At 46.9% G+C, this 17,928-nt stretch overlaps 1 protein-coding gene across 1 annotated transcript in view; it reads left to right on the top strand.

The window, feature by feature from the left end:
- The window catches only part of LOC119378835 (uncharacterized), a 76,104-nt gene extending 59,187 nt beyond the window's left edge, over positions 1–16,917 (top strand). The window contains exon 2 of the mRNA XM_037647857.2: positions 16,215–16,917. Coding sequence (XP_037503785.1) covers positions 16,215–16,430 — 216 coding nt within the window. The 3' untranslated portion in view covers positions 16,431–16,917. The remainder of the gene's footprint in view (positions 1–16,214) is intronic.
- Positions 16,918–17,928: the final 1,011 nt, after the last annotated feature.

Genomic DNA, 17,928 nt, shown 5'->3' with positions numbered 1-17,928 from the left:
CAAGACAAGGTCAGCCAGGTGCCGCGCGTGCGCTATTAGTTAGTGCACGCGCGGCAAGAAATTGCGACAACTCCTTTATTTATTTTTTTATTTCAATAAAAAAAGGACCCCCAAAAATAATGTGTTTTATAACTGGAGCAGTGGCTGTACTGAACCAACTGATGGTCTCCCACGCAAAATTGCTACGAGGTTCATAACAGCGACACTAACACAATTCTACATGAATGATGACACCAAGAACTAGGTTCGTGCGTTGAGTACTGCGCGGTCTTTGATCTGCGAAAAGCACGTGCTATCGCTTCGCGAGTAAAAATGAGAGAGAGAGAGAGAAACAAATAAACACTTTTATGGAAAGTACCAAGACTTGCTTTTAGGTATGTATTTCGACAATACCGTCGTGTGGCCCTCTAAAGCCATTCGTAGGCTTACAAGCGTGTCACCCCTGAAGTCCATATCAAAATATTGTTAGAATGTACAGGCAGGTTTCGTGGTAATGAATATACGACACCAATGGACACTACGTTTATTAGCCCTGTACTGCCCCTGTCAGAACACTACAAAAGGTGCAATTCTCACCATGAAGTGCTTTTATCATCAGCGAAAATATGTTTCGTAATGATAACTGCGTATCAGACGACATAAGTGTCCGGCAATTGCAACGGCTTCTAAAGCGTCCATGATTGTTTTAAGAACTACATTGCCCGTTTGCCATTGCCACCACTGACATAAAAAATAACACCTTAGTAATGCATGTTTCTGGTGCTGCGCATGCGTCAGAAGGTGCAATAACGTCCGTGATGAACGTAGACACCGAAAGCCATCCTCTCTCTTTGTATAGCGTTGTAGCTCTTCAGTTACCTTTCTAAGCGTATCGAGACCATGTTATCCATTACTCCGCCGACACAGTTGGCCAGTGCTAATGGGTGGACTGTCTGGCCCGATAACCTTGAACAGAAATATTCCACTAGGTTGACCTCTCACCGTCCTTGAGAGATGTAAATGGCTGCTCTCGAGGAGCTGTTCGAGGTCAACGCACTGTTATGCAGACGAGTGGCGGGGGCTTAGCTGATGCGAATAGAAAGATTCGCAAAACGAATTCAAGTTTGCGTTGAGATTGCAAAACGGTAATGCTTTTGTTTGTTCTAGCGCATAAGGCAACTCTGAGTTTGTGGACTGATTTCTGCGCTAACCTTCGCTCCGTTCACTGGTGGATTATGCAAAGGCATTGTTTGTAGTTGAAGGTGCTGCCAATGGATGAAGCGAGAGCATAGCATCCTGTGGGACCTTTGCGATTTTCAAGTGTGTACGCGAAATTTTCTCGCGTCACGTGTCTTTCATGATGGATTTAAACGTGGCTCGCTCTATTTTTCGTGGACTATTACCGAATATGACACTGACTTGGCAGATTTACTTTTAATTCCGAAATGAATCGGAATGAGGTCGCTTCCGCGCGTTTCTATTTCTGGGAATCAGCGAACGTTACTGGTGCGACAAGGAACAACACGAGCCAACCACTTCACTCTACATAACACTCACCACTCTAGATATAACTCCTGTATTGCTAAACAACGTGGAATCATATAGATCCCATACAGATGTTCGTTACTCATCTAACTTATCAGGATCCCTTACAAGAGCGCTAACAAAAACTTCTTTTTTCATCCTCCTAAGTGATGCACATTTGTTGAACAAGGAACACCGATTGAGGCAACGATTCGACAAGAGGACATGCCTTGTCCCCTTGCCAAAACGGTGGCTCCAGCGACATCCTTTGTTGATCGAACGACTTCGCACCACTTCAAGCTTCCATCTTTCCCTGAACTTCTGCCTTGTTAGGCTATCCACCTAAGATGTGTCGCACTTGCGTAAGTGATAATCGTAATAATATCGCGCAGTATTACGTGATCACCTGCGACGCACGCACTACAACGCACTACAAACGATGCAGCAAAGAAAAAACTTGGAGGACGCCCGAGTTTCGCCTTCAAGAGTAGAACGCGGTAGCTTAATCGGGCCCCGTGCGCATCGCCTTCTCAATTGCTAGCCTGGCTTCGGTTCTCGGTGCATGCCTCAACCGTGCCGTAAGGAAGATAACGACTGTGCGCGTAATATTGGCCGCTTCAAACTATCCTAGAATGCCTACTGCAAGTGCAGTTGTTAAGTGCCCACTACGCCATAATTCTTCCTTTTGCGAATCAGCGAAGGGCCCACTACACGTCCGTAAGGCAACACGCGAACCTACGCAGCTGCTCACTTTGTTGATGCTTTTGCAGCTGATGATGATTGAATATGTCTGAGCGCTTTGTAATGGGTGGGCCTTTAATACAACCACTCGTTGCGCAATTTACAAGTTTTCACGCCTGGCGCGATTCTACGCTTCTGCCATGCATTGTTACATGCGTTAAGGAGCCTCCTTCCACTACATGACATTCATATATTGTTTTTTTTTTCGAAGTAGTTTCAAGCAATAGCGTCGCTCTGTGGTAGAACACCTGCTTGCCACGCAGGCGGCCTGGGTTCGATTGTCACTCCAACCTAAGATTTTGTTATTTATTTTATTTGCATCTATCTAGATTTTTAGGTCACGAACAAGATGATCATTTTTCGCTCACAACCAACAACGCCGACACCGACGCCGACACCGACACCGGAGTATCTGCGAAACGAGCTCTTTAACGTTGTCTCGTTAATAAAAAAAAAACGCGAGTTCAATGTATAAACTTCGGTCTCGATTATCAAAGTACACTGACAAAAAAAATCATGTGGATTGCGCTTCCAAGCTACCTCAGTTGAATAGTTTTATTAACGAATGAAAAACTGGGTCACGTTGGTTTAATCTGAAATCGACGAATGCTTCATAATCATAACGTGCAGTTAAAGCGCCATATCTTGATATTAAACTTCGCAAAAGGTTAAGCTTTATCACATCTGCAGGAGGCTTGCACCTGCAGTCAAAAAGTTGTGTGAGCTCTCAAATAAACACCACTGGATTTCTCATTTGTCGGCTAAGCGCTACAGACGACTCCCCCCTTTCGCTTCTCGTAATTCAAAGATGAAGACGAAAATAATCAAGTTTCCGAGGTGGAATAATTTTCTGAGAACAATATTAACAAAGTTTTATGCAAATGTAGTGAATGAATGCTGCAAAGAATACTCCCCATTGCTCAAGCACAATGATTATGACAATGCATTTAGCTTACACATGGCCGTATGTTTTTTAGTGTCACTGTGATCGAATATTAAAGCTAAATAGGTAAATGAAGAAACTGTTCCTACATTACAGTTATACACACATTTGTTGTGCGATCCTAACCATGTCGAATGAAGGCCTGTAGCAGCAACGTCACCACCGCCAGCTTCGTTTCATAAAAGCAAAAACCCTTTCCAGTGCTAAGCGTTCCTTTCTCCACCACCCAACTTACCCATAAACTTTTTTTCAGGATAGAGAACTGCGTACTTGTACAGCAAAGCGTACACTTTTCTGAATAAAAGGTGATGAGCTTCTGAGCCGATTCGTGACATTCTCTTTCATAAGTGCCGATGACAAACAGGCCCGATGATACAGAAAGGTCATTTTTTCGTACGCTTCCGAAAGCAACAGTAGCTGCAACCCGAGCGGCGGCACAGACTACGCGTCGTGTGACACCAGGCGCGAGTGGCTATAAATCAGTGTGGCGCCTGCGAGGAACAATTTATTCAGCACGCCTCAGCTCCCGTTAAAGTTGATTTTGCACTGTAGCACTTTCAGATAATCCACAAGAAAATGGACCCATTAGCAGCGCGCCTGGAGTTAATGTTTCGACAAATCGACTTGCTTTCGTTAAGACAACCGTTGTCGCCCTGACGCACAGCTTACCGCAAATAAAAGACTCACCCACTGTTAGCCAAATCAAGTGTACATCTCTCTGCGGCTTCATTTTCTTGCCGGGCCATGAGTAACACTGTTTTGCTTTGCTCGATCGCCGACTCCATGCCGAGCGTGGAATTCCTCGGGAAGTACTCTTAAGAACGTATCTGGTGAATACACAGTTGCTAAGGGTCTTTTTTATTTTTTTAACTCACGTAACCAAAAGTTTCTTGTGGGAGAAGCAGCGCCCGCACCGATATGCAACGGTTTAAGCAATATTTTAGCAATAATTTAAACACGTCCTACGACCAAAATCCCAACAAGTTCGGAGCGTCGAACTGTTCAACAGGAGGGTAAAAAATAGTGGAGGAGGAGACCCTTTTTGGTTGTTAATATTTAGTCGATCCCTCTGCAGCACGAAGATGTTCAGCGCTGACAGGTGAAGTTTACAAGAGTTCCAACGGAAAGAGCTGCTTTCGGGTAGCCGGACGAAAGACATCGCACGCACTACGAGTCCTCACGCGCGGAGGCGCAGACAGAGAGATAGAAAAAGAAGAAGATTAAGAACACTCGCGATGGGCTCCTGCACGCCGCAACTAATCAATAAAAAGCGCGCCCGGCACGAATTCGTTCGAGATTGGACGCCGATTCTATTTTCGTAGCGCAAGCGAGCAGTGCATGCACCGCGCGGGCCTCTCTCAATCCCTGCATGAAGGAAGGGGCGCAAGGGAAAAGCCGGCGACGACAAGAGTTTGAACCACGGGTGACAGCTCCGGGGTCAAGGCCCGTGCACGAGCGTCCGTTGCCGGTGCTAAAAGGAGGCTAACTTCCTTCTCGCGGGCACTTTATCCGGCAGCCCTCCTCCGGGCCGCGCCATTAGGTCACGCCGCTCGCTTCGTCGCGCAGCGCGAAAACTACCGTGGCCGACGACGCGCGAAGAACCTGCGGCCATTTCGCACCGCGCGAGGTGATGTCACCCACTCCTCGCCGCCAAGTGAAGCCAACCGCCTGCCCACAGAGCGGGCGGGGGAGAGGCGCCGTCGACTCACGAAATACACACGCCTGCGGCTCTCCTCAAATGTGTCACCTGCGTGAGGCTCGGCGTCTACAGCATGATTGGTACCTATAAAAAACGTTATAATTGCGAGACGTATCTGACCAGATTTTCACTGGCTCGGGCAGCTGAACTGAAAACGAGGGACAAAAAGAAGACCGACAAGGATGTCCTTGTCTATCCTCCCTTTGTCCCTCGTTTTCAGTTCCGCTGCCCGAACCAGTGTTAGCTGTGAACCAACTAGCTCCATTGAATACCCTTTTGACAGATTTTCGCATGGGGTTCATTGCTTAGCTATAAAGACACTTTGTGGGCTTGCGCGCTGACGGCTTCCTCTGAAGCAATTTTCTTTTATATCGTGGAATCAGGACTATACCAAAACGCAATGTGCATGGTCAGTCGCGAAAATGGAATTTAGATTTCTTGTAGTCATATGTCGCAAAAAGATTGAAGCTCACTCAGACTCACTCAAGAAATATATTTTGCTCTGAGGGCTCACTCGGACTCAGACTCACCAAATTTTCCTCAATCGGACTCACTCGGGCTCAGACTCACAAAACTTTTTCTCAGCCGGACTCACTCAGACTCTAACTCACCAACATATTAGTCAGCCGGACTCACTCAGACTCAGACTCACGGCGTTATCTGAGTCTGAGTGAGCCTGAGTGAGTCGACTCATGAGTCGGTTGGCGTAAAATTAGCTTTTTCGATCATGGTGTCAATTCTCTTTAATGCCAATATCTCACATAATCAGTGCTCTACGATACGCCTTTTGATCTTGTACCTATTCATATACAAGTTATCATCGTATATCATATATCATCATTACCATATATCGATCCAGTAAGGACATTTTTCATTTTTATGAGGTACGCGACTCACACGAAATATTTTTATCAAGAACTTCCCATAAAAGAGTTTGCGGGGGGGGGGGGTCATGGCACCCCTCTTTCAAACCTCTCCTCTGATCAAAAATATTGAGGTGGCGCATGAATGCTAGCGTGCGGAGATATGTGTGAATACACTTGAGTATAAACGTAAGCCGATATAAGGCTGGTAGTAATGCCGAAGATAAGTAGACAGGACCACAAGTCGGCAGCAAAAGGTGGAGCTCACTCGGACTCACTCTAGAAATATATTTTGCGCTCAGGGCTCACTCGGACTCGGACACACCAAAATATTACTCACCCGGACTCAGACTCACGGCCGGGTCTGAGTCTGGGTGAGTCCAAGTGAGTCGACTCATGAGTGAGTTTGCCGACCTATGCTTGTAGTTCATTAGCTCTCGCAACGTCAAAAACTTAGCTGTTGAACTGCCAGCTATCTATAAGCCATAGCTAAACGAAAAACACCACAGAAAATAAAAATGTCTACGATATGATAAATAGAGGTGATTTCATACATCGATTAGACTTACAAATTACCCTGGTCGGTATTACAAGTTAAATCTTCATAGATATAATGTTATTCTTCTCGCGAAGGTAATGGTTGTGCATAATTGTCATTCGTTTGTGTTACATCTGCTACCTTTCTTTATGGAAGACCAATACCCTGCTCTATCCTGGCGGCTGATGTACCAAGTCCTCAAAGAAGGTTTGCCAAGACGGCGTCTTGTTCATAGTTGTACGCGCCGCATATGTGCTTCACCAATGACTTTGTGCACATTTTTTTTTTAATTGGGAAGAAAAGCACCAACACTCATTACCCATCAGTCATCAGGCTCGTGGAATTCAACAGCACTGCGCGAGCTTCTTGGAATTGATTGCGAAGCATACTAATATTAAACGAGTGTATTTTTTAGTGTGACATTAATGAAATTGAAACACCCGCTAACATTTTTCTTGCTAGATCCCGAGCCAGCAAGATGTGTCTTTTATTGAGGTTCTGTGGTATGTACTCCTCTCGATTGTCATCTTGTTCCTTTGTCGATACCAATATTCATCGTTCGTTATTTATTATAGACATCTATTAGAGAACAGATAGAAACTAAGGATGTTTCCAGTTGGCCACCCTAAACATGGGAAGAGGGAAAAGGGAGAATAATAGATGGAATATGTAAGAAGACACTATAAGAAAACATAACAAAATGGCAGTTAATATGAGCGCACAGAAGGAAGTTCGCGAAGAGTTCACAAACATTCGTAGAGTCCCGTCACCTTGTCATCTCTAATATATAAGCGACAGGGTTTTTGTGACCCTTTTCATGAAAGAAGGCATAAGCCCGGATCCCATGACTGTTGCCTCCGAAAGTGGTCTCTCATCCAAAGGGCTGAGTCTAGGTTTCAAGCGTCCTAACAGTATTAGAGCCCTCGTGTTAGCCTAATCGTCTTATTAAACGATCAGATTAATCTCAAAAGTCGCGCATAACGTCGACTTTCCTTGCATAAAACTGAAAAAAAAAAGTGCTGAAGGTATATCGGAGTGTCACGAATACTAGTAAAGTGTTTCTCATAAGATGATGACGGTTTGAATTAGCTCCTTCAAATCGAGGGAGTGAACGCCCGAGCCGGCAAAAACGCATCCTCGCACGAGACCAGAATGAAAAGAAGAAAAAGTGGTTTTATGCTCCCTGCAAAACAACACGCAGGATTTTTCTTGTAAGGTTGCTCGAAAAGGTCATCCAATACTTATAGGCGGTGCAGTCGTTCCTTTTTGCTTTCTTTCTTCCGTCTTTCTAGTGGGCTGAATTTATCTTGGCGCACGGGAGACGACCGCGATATTCGACCACTCATGCGCAAATATAACCAATGTTTTTCGTGTTTTCCGTATCGCCGATGTGCGCGCGAACGTACTGTGATCTGCGGCTCAGCACAAGCTCTCAATGGTGACTTTCATCACCTGGCCACTGGTCCCAACGGGCGCATCTCTGCTCCTTTCTTTGTCGACATATAACTGCGAAAAACTGAAGCGAAGCTAGACAAGGAAAGAAGCGCAGAAATAAAAAAGAAGGCTTTGCGAAGCATTGTGGCAACATTAAGTCGAGGCGAATGCCAACGCCGCGTTCGGTCGAATCGTTAACGAATAGTCGATGAAGCGCGCGGTCGCCGCTTGGCCGCGTACGGCGTGTGAGGAGCGAACTTGGAACAACGTGGCGCACGCGCAACTTCTGCCCGCGGTCGAGCGCCGCAGTTGCAAATTGGCGTCGCCGAGGAGTTCACGTGACGACGGGCGTTACGTTCGGCTCCCGAGCACCGCTTGGCTGGTGGAAGGCGGCGGGTAGTCTGGTGCTGGGTAAATAGAAGGGCCCGGCGCGGTGGCGGCAGACCCGGGTGACTCTGCCGACACTCGTGGGCGCGCGAAAGGGGCTGCTCCCTCTCGTGGTCGGTCGTGTCCCTTTGTTGGCAGGCTCTCGGCACGCACGCCCGAACCGTCCCCTTAGATCAACATCCCGGGGTCTCCCCTCGTCTCCCCAGCAGCCGAGTGGCAACCACTTGAGGATCGGTAGGATGGAACATCGCCTTGCCCGTCAACCTTTTATTATTCTTTGCCACCCTCCACGCTTCCTTCTTGGAAAAATAACTGCAGGGCATTGTGGTATTACTTCCATTTCCCTGGCGCGCTGGGGGCTCCCTTTCTCCGGTTAGCAGATCAGACCCCCCCCCCCCCTCTCCTGCCACTCGGCCTCTGGAGAGCTGGGCGTCACGCAAACACCTTCTCCACTGCCTTCTGGCCGCCGCTGCCGCTACTGCTCTTTTTTTGCTACGCCCGAACTTCTCACTGTCGAGTTTAATCGGAGATGGAAAAGTGGGCGAAGCGCAAAAAGAGAGAGAGAAAAAGCTCGCTATAACTTCCAGTGCCAAGTTTGGGAAGAGTAAAAAAAAAAAAACGAAGAGGAGAAAAGAGCAGAGGAAGCACCCGCACACAAACGATAAACGTAAATAAAAAGGCTATAAAAGAAACTAGTAATCGTTAAACTGGCCCGTCAGCGGAAAACTGAAAACAGTTCGGTGAACAAAAATCGCGCTCGAGGACGGCGCGGGTACGGGAGGGCGAGCCTGATTCAATCCACGCGGCTCGACAGCGTCCACCTGCTTACGAGAGTAGAATGGGGCTCGGCGGTGGTGTGAACTTGAGACCGCCTGTTGTGAACGATGCGAGCCGGGCTGGTCGCTGCCTCCCCCCACCCACTCCATGCGGACACAGGCGGATTTGTAACCCCATCCGTCTGAGCTTTCGTTTCTTTAATGCACATATTTCTCTTTTCTGGGCCGGCTTATCCTCCAAGCGTCCGCCGCCTTCGGGGATTTTTTTTTTTTCCGTCAGCGTGCTACAGAATCGAAAGTGGCCGACCGCCCTGACAATCTCCGAAATACAAACGCAGATTAGTTCTGGTCGCTTTGCCTGGCATGAGAATGCCACAGTCGACACGTGTATATTGTGATAGCAGTTTTTATCCTCCTCGTGTGAATTTTTAAAAGCTTTTTTTTCTTTTTACGTGTGAGTATTGAATGGGCGCTGTAGCTTTGGTCGAAGGGCGCTTTTCTTCGAAGAGGAATACGCGCTGATATTTATTCTTTTTTTGGTAACCACTAAGGCGCCGGGAGCCTGCTTCTTTGCTGGTCTCCCTTCGTTGTCCTTTCTGCCGCGGCACTCGCTATGAAGTTGAATCGCTGGATCACGCAATTTCTGAGCCGCATGCTGTCTGAGAAAGAGCGTGAATACGTTTAGCCAATACATTAACAGCAATATTTTAAACAAAAAAGAAAACAGAACGCATCGGCAAGTATATATATATATATATATATATATATATATATATATATATATATATATATATATATATATATATATATATATATATATATATATATATTATATATATATATATATATATATATATATATATACAGTTCTATGAGCAATGCGAACTAAAGTTCTGACTTCATAGTATCTACGGTTCTATAATAGACGTCGTAGGGGTAGTCGTCTGTCGTAGTCATTCGAAGTATACCCAGAAAGTGGATGCTGGCATATTCGCCACCGTAGCTCAACTAGTAAACCAGACATGTGTCATGAGGAAGCTGTTTGTTCGATTCCTACCGGTTGCAGGTTGTCTAACATTTTTATTTCGCTTTATAATTAATCTTTAGATACCAATAAAAGAGCTAAGCGAGCTTTCACTTGGCACTCCCGTGAATGCTTCTATAGATTTCCTGCCTGTTGGTATTATGCAGTTGTTACGCGTAACAAACAAAACGCGTAAGTAAATGGTCAAGTACTTCCGTTTCCCTTATTCTCCTAGTTCAAAGTTATGAACTTACTTAGCTCACGTTTACGTACGTGGCAATTAACGTAAAGGGTGCCGCAGTAACCTTCACGGTTATGCAAGTACCCCAGATCGTTAACGCTTCCTTATCCCAGTATATGTCTTGACGTGCCACTCAGTCTGAATGGCACATATATATTACGATGTCGTTGAATGTCACCACCATAACGTGCTGCAATTTCGAAATCATCGTGATACTGATAAGTCAATATTGTCACGTAGTCTTGATATTTACAGCTGGTCAGGGAGACAAGCAGCACCACCTGAGAGCTAAGGTGAAACCATTTATTATGCGCACTTGTGGTCTGCATGCAAAATTTCATCTCGGTCACCGCGATAACATACAGGGGCAGCTTGTGCGAAAATTTCCCAAGGAAAATAATAACGCTTTCAGGAACACGTTAGAGAAACGCTCCCTAGAAGGCTTCAAATTCGTACTTATAAGCTACAGGCACCAGGAACACCCAACTTAACACAGCTGTCCACAGCTCTGCGGCAAGTTTGCACATCAATGGTGCGAGATCTCGAACAAAATGCATGTAGAAGACAAGGCATTCACGACTCTTCTGGCTAAACCGCTGCCTCATCCACGCGCAAATGTGATCGTGGAAACATTTTAATAATGTCACCGAAAGTATAACGTGCTTGTATGTATACCTGCTCATTGTTGCGTTGCCCCCAGCCGAATGTGTAGAATTTTCTATAATTAAAACTTAGCGCTAATAACTGACACTATTCAAGTGAAACCATGGGCTACACGTAAACTACGACGTGCGTCCTGTATCAGAGTCACGGTGTTAGGATAGGTTCACCTATTCTAACACCATGCTGTGTGTCAGACCGCACTGCGGTGCCGTGCCCGTATATTCTTCACTTTCTTTTGTACAGCAAAGCAGTCTACGCGTATCTTGATTTATTCTGAACGAGACAAACAATAATAATGCGCTGAAATGCGGTGTTAAAATGCATGCACCGTGAGTTCTTTTCCTTTATACGAAATTGGAGTGCGAACGAACGAGGAGTTAGCAGGGAATGGCGCATATCATACAGGCACTGTAATTTAACTGTATGCTTTGCCACTGTAGCAAAACACACAGACAAGAGTCCGGCCAATAACGGCTTTCCCTTGTAGCTGCATGCATACAGAAAAATTGTGCGCAGAGAAGATTCTTACAAGAACATTACAAATGTAAACAGTGAAGCCCCATACATGTCTTCAAGAAGCATAGTTTCCGACTAATATCACTTATGCAATACACTACGTAGGTGCGAGCAACATCAGCAACATCACGCGAACGATGGTAATGTGCAAGTCATAATTTCAATAAGACGCGTTTAAGGCTTGTTTTCGAGTCTGAGCGACAGCACATCAACCCACAGAATACCACGACGAGTAGTGGTCAACAATTATTGCATGCACTGATGTTGCTCGCATGGACAGAGTGCGCATAACGCACGCTGCTCCGTTAGGCATGAAAGATACGTCAACGTACCACAAGCCCAAGCTTATTGAACAGCTCCGACACCGGCAGTCTACAGCGCCAATAATGTATCATTCAATCAGCCAGCTGCATTCGCTGTATACGCGCAAATAGGTTCATCGCTACAACCGAAACACTGCACCGCTTTGTCAGAGCTTTTCAACTCAAACACTCTTCACATCGCCGTCAGAGCAGCCCGACGCCCGTGCGGACTCCTCACTAATTTCCGCGCTTACAGATGAGAACACACCAGCATAATTATCACGTAACGAGGCTGGGACCACACAAGGAAACGCCGTGTCTTTCACGCGTCCGGCCCTGTGTTTACATTCACCGACCCGAGGACTGGGCTGCATGGAAAAACTGCTTCCTCATATTCTCTCGTGGGGAGAATATTGCGTACGAACTCATCCTCACGTCTTTGGCCACCGAAAGAAGGCCGTCCAGTTGGGGTAAGCTTGTCGAACTAAGGTACAGAAGAACAGTTTGAAGCAGTTGGCGGACATATGAACAGGGCCAGCTGTTTGCCAGCGACACAAACACACACGTGCAACTACTCGTTAAACCATGCGGCAGCTTCTCGGCCCGTGGCAAGACAGTAGTTGTGCGATGCGCAACACAGAATCGCTGCTGGCGTTCTTGAGGAACACTCAGCTTAACCAAAGCTTGTGAATGACTATTTTTATGTATATATGTGCGTTTGTGACTTTACGTACCATTTGTGTGTACTATATGGTGTATATGTGATCATTGTATATACCATAGTCATCGACCGACACCTGGAGTAGCAAGCCAGGCGACAAACCAGGCTAACCACTCCGGGAATTTCATTAAAGAATATTTTCTCTCGTTGCAATAAGGCGACAGTGCCCGACGTTTTGTAGTGTACAACGTAAATATATTTGATTCCTTCATTCACGCGAAAAACAAAAAGACCCGGCGACCTTCATCGCGATGACCACGCCCAGTGGTCGCACGTTGTACCTTGTGCAAAGTGCTCTGTGTTTGCAATTTGGCTAGGACAAATCATAGTGCTTGTAGTAATTTCCCCTGTGTCTTCCTTGGTTTCATTGCCTGTTGTCTTCATTAGGTTTTGTCTAACAAAGAAACGAGCCCTTGATGCATTCCCCTACTCCCATTATTTTGAAGGCATTTATAGAATTAACTCTCCACGAAAGCATTCGTGCGCTACTTTGTATGAGTGCCGACAGCCAAACTACTCCCTAAGAAAAAAAAAAGAGTATGCGTGACTCCTTTCGGTGTGTCCTGACTGGCCACATATATGACTCTCTTTAAAGAGGCACGTGAACTCTCTTTTGGGTGTCCAGTGACTCTCCGAAGAGAGTATAATGATCTACAAAGAGAGTTGGCGTGTCTCTTTAAATAGAGTCATATACGTTGCAAGCCAGAACTTTCAAAAAAGAGTCAAATGACTTTCTTTTCTTAAAGTGTAGGGGGAGTACGCCGTGTTATCCCCCATACCACGTAAAAGATGCGCTCCCGTAAGAAGGCGCCTCTGTATACCCTAACCCCCAATAGTTGCTTATAGAAAAAGGCACAAAAACGCATGGCACAATATATCGTTGCATTTGGAAAAGCATGTCACTGCGACAAATATTGCCCGAGTGGAAACTTCGCCTTAGCGCTGCCTTTTTTTTTTCTCGTCTGCAAGCACGCGGTCGTCGGCCGTGGAATCGCTTTGGTTGCCAACTGTGCTCGTTATGTTTACTTGGATAGTTTTCTGAAAACAAAGCTGGATGTCAGCGCTCCTCTTCGTTGTGTCTGTTTCTTTCACTGTCCATATATTTCTTTCTCGCGGTAAACGTTTAGTCTTGTAATGACAGAGCTGCTTCGAAACAAAAATTTCTCGTAGCGGTTCTTTCTTGTGCCTGTTTGTCGATGGCGAGTTAGAACGTTTACTCTGGTTATTCTGTGAGGCCGCCGCGTTGTACCCTGGTTACCGTGCTCGGTTGCTGACCTGAAGGACGCGGGTTCGATCCCGGCCGCGGCAGTCGCATTTCGATGGAGGCGGAATGCTAGAAGCCCGTGTACTGTGCGATTTCAGTGCACTAAAGAACACCAGATGGTCAAGGTTTCCGGAGCCCTCCACTGCGGCGTGCCTCATAATCATAACGTGGTTTTGGCCATAAGATCCCAGAAATTACTAACCATTGCGGTGAGACCCGCGTGAATTCTAACTGCTTCCCCATTGAGCCGTAACCCCGAAGGTTGTGGGTTCAGATCCCACCTACAGGCGTGCGCAGGGTTCTCCATTTGGGGGGGGGGGGTCAAGTCTCAAGTTTCACCCCCACCCCCTCCGGTTGGTCAAAACCGAAAGAAAACGAGCTCCGCAATGGATGCAAAAATGAAAATGAAGCGATGACGTGCTTCTCACAAAGGCCTGCCATTGGTCCCCTGCTTTCCGGGGTAAAGGTAGGACGCAAACAGTTCTTTGATTGCAACATCAGGGGTACTTGGTCGCCATTATCATAAAAAAAAGATGCGTGTCCATAACCTTGCGCATTAAAAAATGACGTGAAAGGTCCGACTGAGTAAATGTATAAAGCATAATTGGCGCCCCCCTTTAGATGACTAAGGGGGCGCCTGCCCCCCTACTGCCCCCCTCGTGCGCATGCCTATCATCCCACCGACGGAAAGGGTGATTTTTCGTCCACTTTAATTCCTTTCAATTTAGGTCAAAATCATTACACTACAGTTGAAACAACAACAACAACGAATAATGTGTCCTACGCTATCCTTGGATTAATTGTCTGATGGTTTCATTAGTTGTGTCCAACACAACTAGTTTGGAAGTAAACTACTGTCAATTTGCACAAGCGCAAAGTACGAAAGTAAGAACAATGCTCAGAAAATACCTCAAAGTGCACCCAACAATTTCACGGTCAACCTGGCGAAAACAGAGAAGCCGAATGCGCTCAGAATAAGGAAAAATATTACCCTGATGACGAACACTGTATTTAAGGAGTAGTAAATGCAGCTGTTAATTTGAGGTGACAAATACAAGGGGCATCAAGAATAGTTGTGGATAAATAAGAGAGAGAGAGGAAGCCTTGCCGGCTTACCATATTAAGCAATAACAAAGTTACGACATGCTTCGAGATCAATGGCTAGAAAAGTAAAAATAAGTTTTATCGACAAAGTTGATAGAAAGGAACTCAAATACCAGCTTTCGGAGCGAATGATAGCACCAACATATTGCTCACGACGGAATACTTTCCTTCATAAAATTGAATGCATTATCCAGAACACTAAAGGCCAATGCTTCGCACATCGCCAGATACTAAATGTTCGAGTAACGAGAATTTTATCATGGTACGATCCATGTCGAATTATGCGTCCCGCAACCTCCATACGGGTTGCTTCACATTTCCTTTTACTGCCGCGGCCTCTTATAGCGACGGGTCTGATATCTTCATGCGCGACTGTTGGTCGCGCGAGCAGCGTCGACCCAAGTGAAGGGCGATCGGCTTCGTTTATCGCGTCACGTGCAGCAAGCAATAACTCGGCTCGGCGGCGCAGCGCAGCGACGGAGCCCTTTCCGTGCGCCGGGCGAGGATCGGATGCGCGGCGCGTGGACGGCTCGCGCCGCGCTCGACTGCATGTGCGCAGCCTGTGTGCGGCCGAGATGTGCGCGAGGCACCACGAAAATAACCGTCGTCCGGCCACACACACACACGCGCGCGCGCGCGCACACACACACACACACACACACACACACACACACACACACACACACACACACACACAACACACACACACACACACACGCACGCACGCACGCACGCGCACACACACACGCACGCACGCGCACTGCAAATACCCTCTCACGCCCGCGCGCGAGAGCCCGTATGCCGCAGATTTGTGCGCTCCCGCAGACAAAGATGCTCGGGGGCTTCGCGAGGCGACGCCGCGTCCGCCGAAGAAGCGTAGAAAAAAATAAAATAGAAAGGAACAAAATGTAGGCAACAAAGACGAATGGGGCAAGATATTAAAAAAGAAAGAAGGAAAAGCGGAAAGAGAGAGCGAAAGCCGCGCGGGAGAAGTGGCACGGCTCAACGGCGTCGCATAAACAAGATGGGCGTAATATAAATTTCTTCTGGCGCCCCTCCCGAAATAGAAGGAGCGCGCGGCGGAGCGGCGACGGGCTTCTCTTCCTCCGCGTCATTCACGGGAACACCAGGCTGGCGCTCCGCTAATTTGTCAGCCTCACTCGCGCTGTCCCGCATCACGCCGCCAACCGCGCTCACCTCGTCGTCGTCCGGGCCGCCCGGCTTTTTCGGGCGCAACCGGCGCGGGCCCAGGCGGCTGCAAGGTGCGGCTGAGAGACACCGCCGCCGATCCTCGCGGTGAAACATGACGGACGCGCGTGCCACGGATGCCGCCGAGCCGCGTGACGGCTCCTTGTTGTCGCGCGGCCGACTTAATTGCCGCCGTTCATGTAAACGCCGTTCGCGCGCTTGCTCCTGGCTGCTTTCCCCGATGACAGAGCGGCGATGTTTACGACCGCGCTTACGCGCTCTTTCCCTCTTGTTCCCTCTGTTTCAGAGCGGGACCGAAGCCTCTTCCTGCTCGCTGCTGCCGCCTGTGTTTCCCGGGGTTCGCGCACCGGCATCGACGGGGACGTCGAAGGGGCCAACCGGTTCCTTCCAATGGCTGGAACCGTTGCTGAAAGCGACCGAGGAAACGGCAGAGTCGGCATTGTTCCAGAATGCGTTGTCGTCACTGCGTGACACGCTCCTGTATGCCTTGTTGACGAACTGAATCGTATCTGATGTTGACGCAGTCGATGAATGTAGTACAGCATCAATTCTGAAAAATCGAAGGCCGCTGAGATATCCGCACAAGTGTGAATAATACAGCGAGTTATGTATCTTAATGAAGGTAGACTATAAATACACGTTGGGACGAGTATCGCAAGTCCGACATATTGGAGGCGGACAGGCAAGCTACAGAGTTAGCAGAAACGAAATAAACAACATTTGACTAATTGAGCTATTAATTATTAACTTAAGAGCACATGTCCCAGCTGTGGAATTCATGTGAGCAGTGATGAAATTTTAGCCACCTAGAGCAAATTATGTGCTTATCACGAGTTTCGAGAAACCGCCCTTCCTCACATTTTGTCGCAAGATGAACTGATGTACCAGTCAACACTTCTCAGCAGTTCACACAGCGATGATAAGTGGTAGCAGAAGTTCAGTAGTAAGGAAAGCCGAGCTGGTTGGTATGAGCGCATTGTGGAATAGCGCAAAAACCACAGAGACGCATCGTCTCCCTTGCCTGTGTGTGCACGTGTACAGTTGTTTCTTGGTTTTTGTTATCTCTCTCTTTCCTCTTTGCGGCCTCTGTTTACCCACCCCTGTGCAGGGTAGCAGACCGGTTACTATAGTAACAGGTTAACCTCCCTGCCTTTCCTTTTCGCATATTTCTCTCTCTCTCTTAACCCTTTCCAGAAATCATATTAAAAAGTTAGTTAATATTAGTTGTTAAATAGTTAGACTGCGAAGAATATGTCATAGTATACCGTGACGAAATGCATTTTTGTAGAAATCTTAGTCCCAAGAAAAAAAAATAACGGTATTGAACGAAAACATTGTAAAATAAGAAATGTGAACGTAATTACTTTGGCCTGTATATAATCAAATATGATCGCACAAATATTTACCACAAGTTTCAATATAATTCATGCCTGTATCTGTGTGCCACATCAGTTAAGTGCGTGTACCTGTGATGGCGCAATGTATTTGCACTGTGGACGTTTGTTCTCAGCACAGATAACTCGCGGCTGCGGTGCAAGCAGATATTTTTGGTAATTTAAGTTGCGATGGAGGCAATATGCAGAAACGCCTGCGTAATTCGATTTAGGTGCACGTCAATGAACCCCAACTGGTCAAAAATGAATCCGCCGTTCCCAGGCCACTGTAGTGTGCCTCATAAGAAAATCGTAGCTCCGGCACGTTAGGTCCCAGAATTAAAGTTTTATTTTTCCCGTTTCCTTCTCATACGTTTGGGGATTTACCTTACATGCAAGCACAATGCACAACGAGTTCGAATAAAATAGGACGCACAGACAGATGCAACTAGATGCAACTTAAACCTTGCCAGTGGAACATAAGTAAAGGCGAGGCTTCAGTTGTAGCTTAAGTTCATGCCGTCTAAGGCACCTTATATTTGCTGTATTCCGATCGACAGAAGAGAGCGCCTGCGATTTGACGAAGCTTCCGCGCAGCTTCTGTACCACAGAGAGAGGAGTCGAGAC

The sequence above is a fragment of the Rhipicephalus sanguineus genome, chromosome 1 (assembly GCF_013339695.2).
Source record: "Rhipicephalus sanguineus isolate Rsan-2018 chromosome 1, BIME_Rsan_1.4, whole genome shotgun sequence".
In the NCBI taxonomy this organism is placed as follows: domain Eukaryota; kingdom Metazoa; phylum Arthropoda; class Arachnida; order Ixodida; family Ixodidae; genus Rhipicephalus; species Rhipicephalus sanguineus.
The sequence above is the reverse complement of the archived record's forward strand: the minus strand, read 5'-3'. Positions and strand labels throughout refer to the sequence as shown.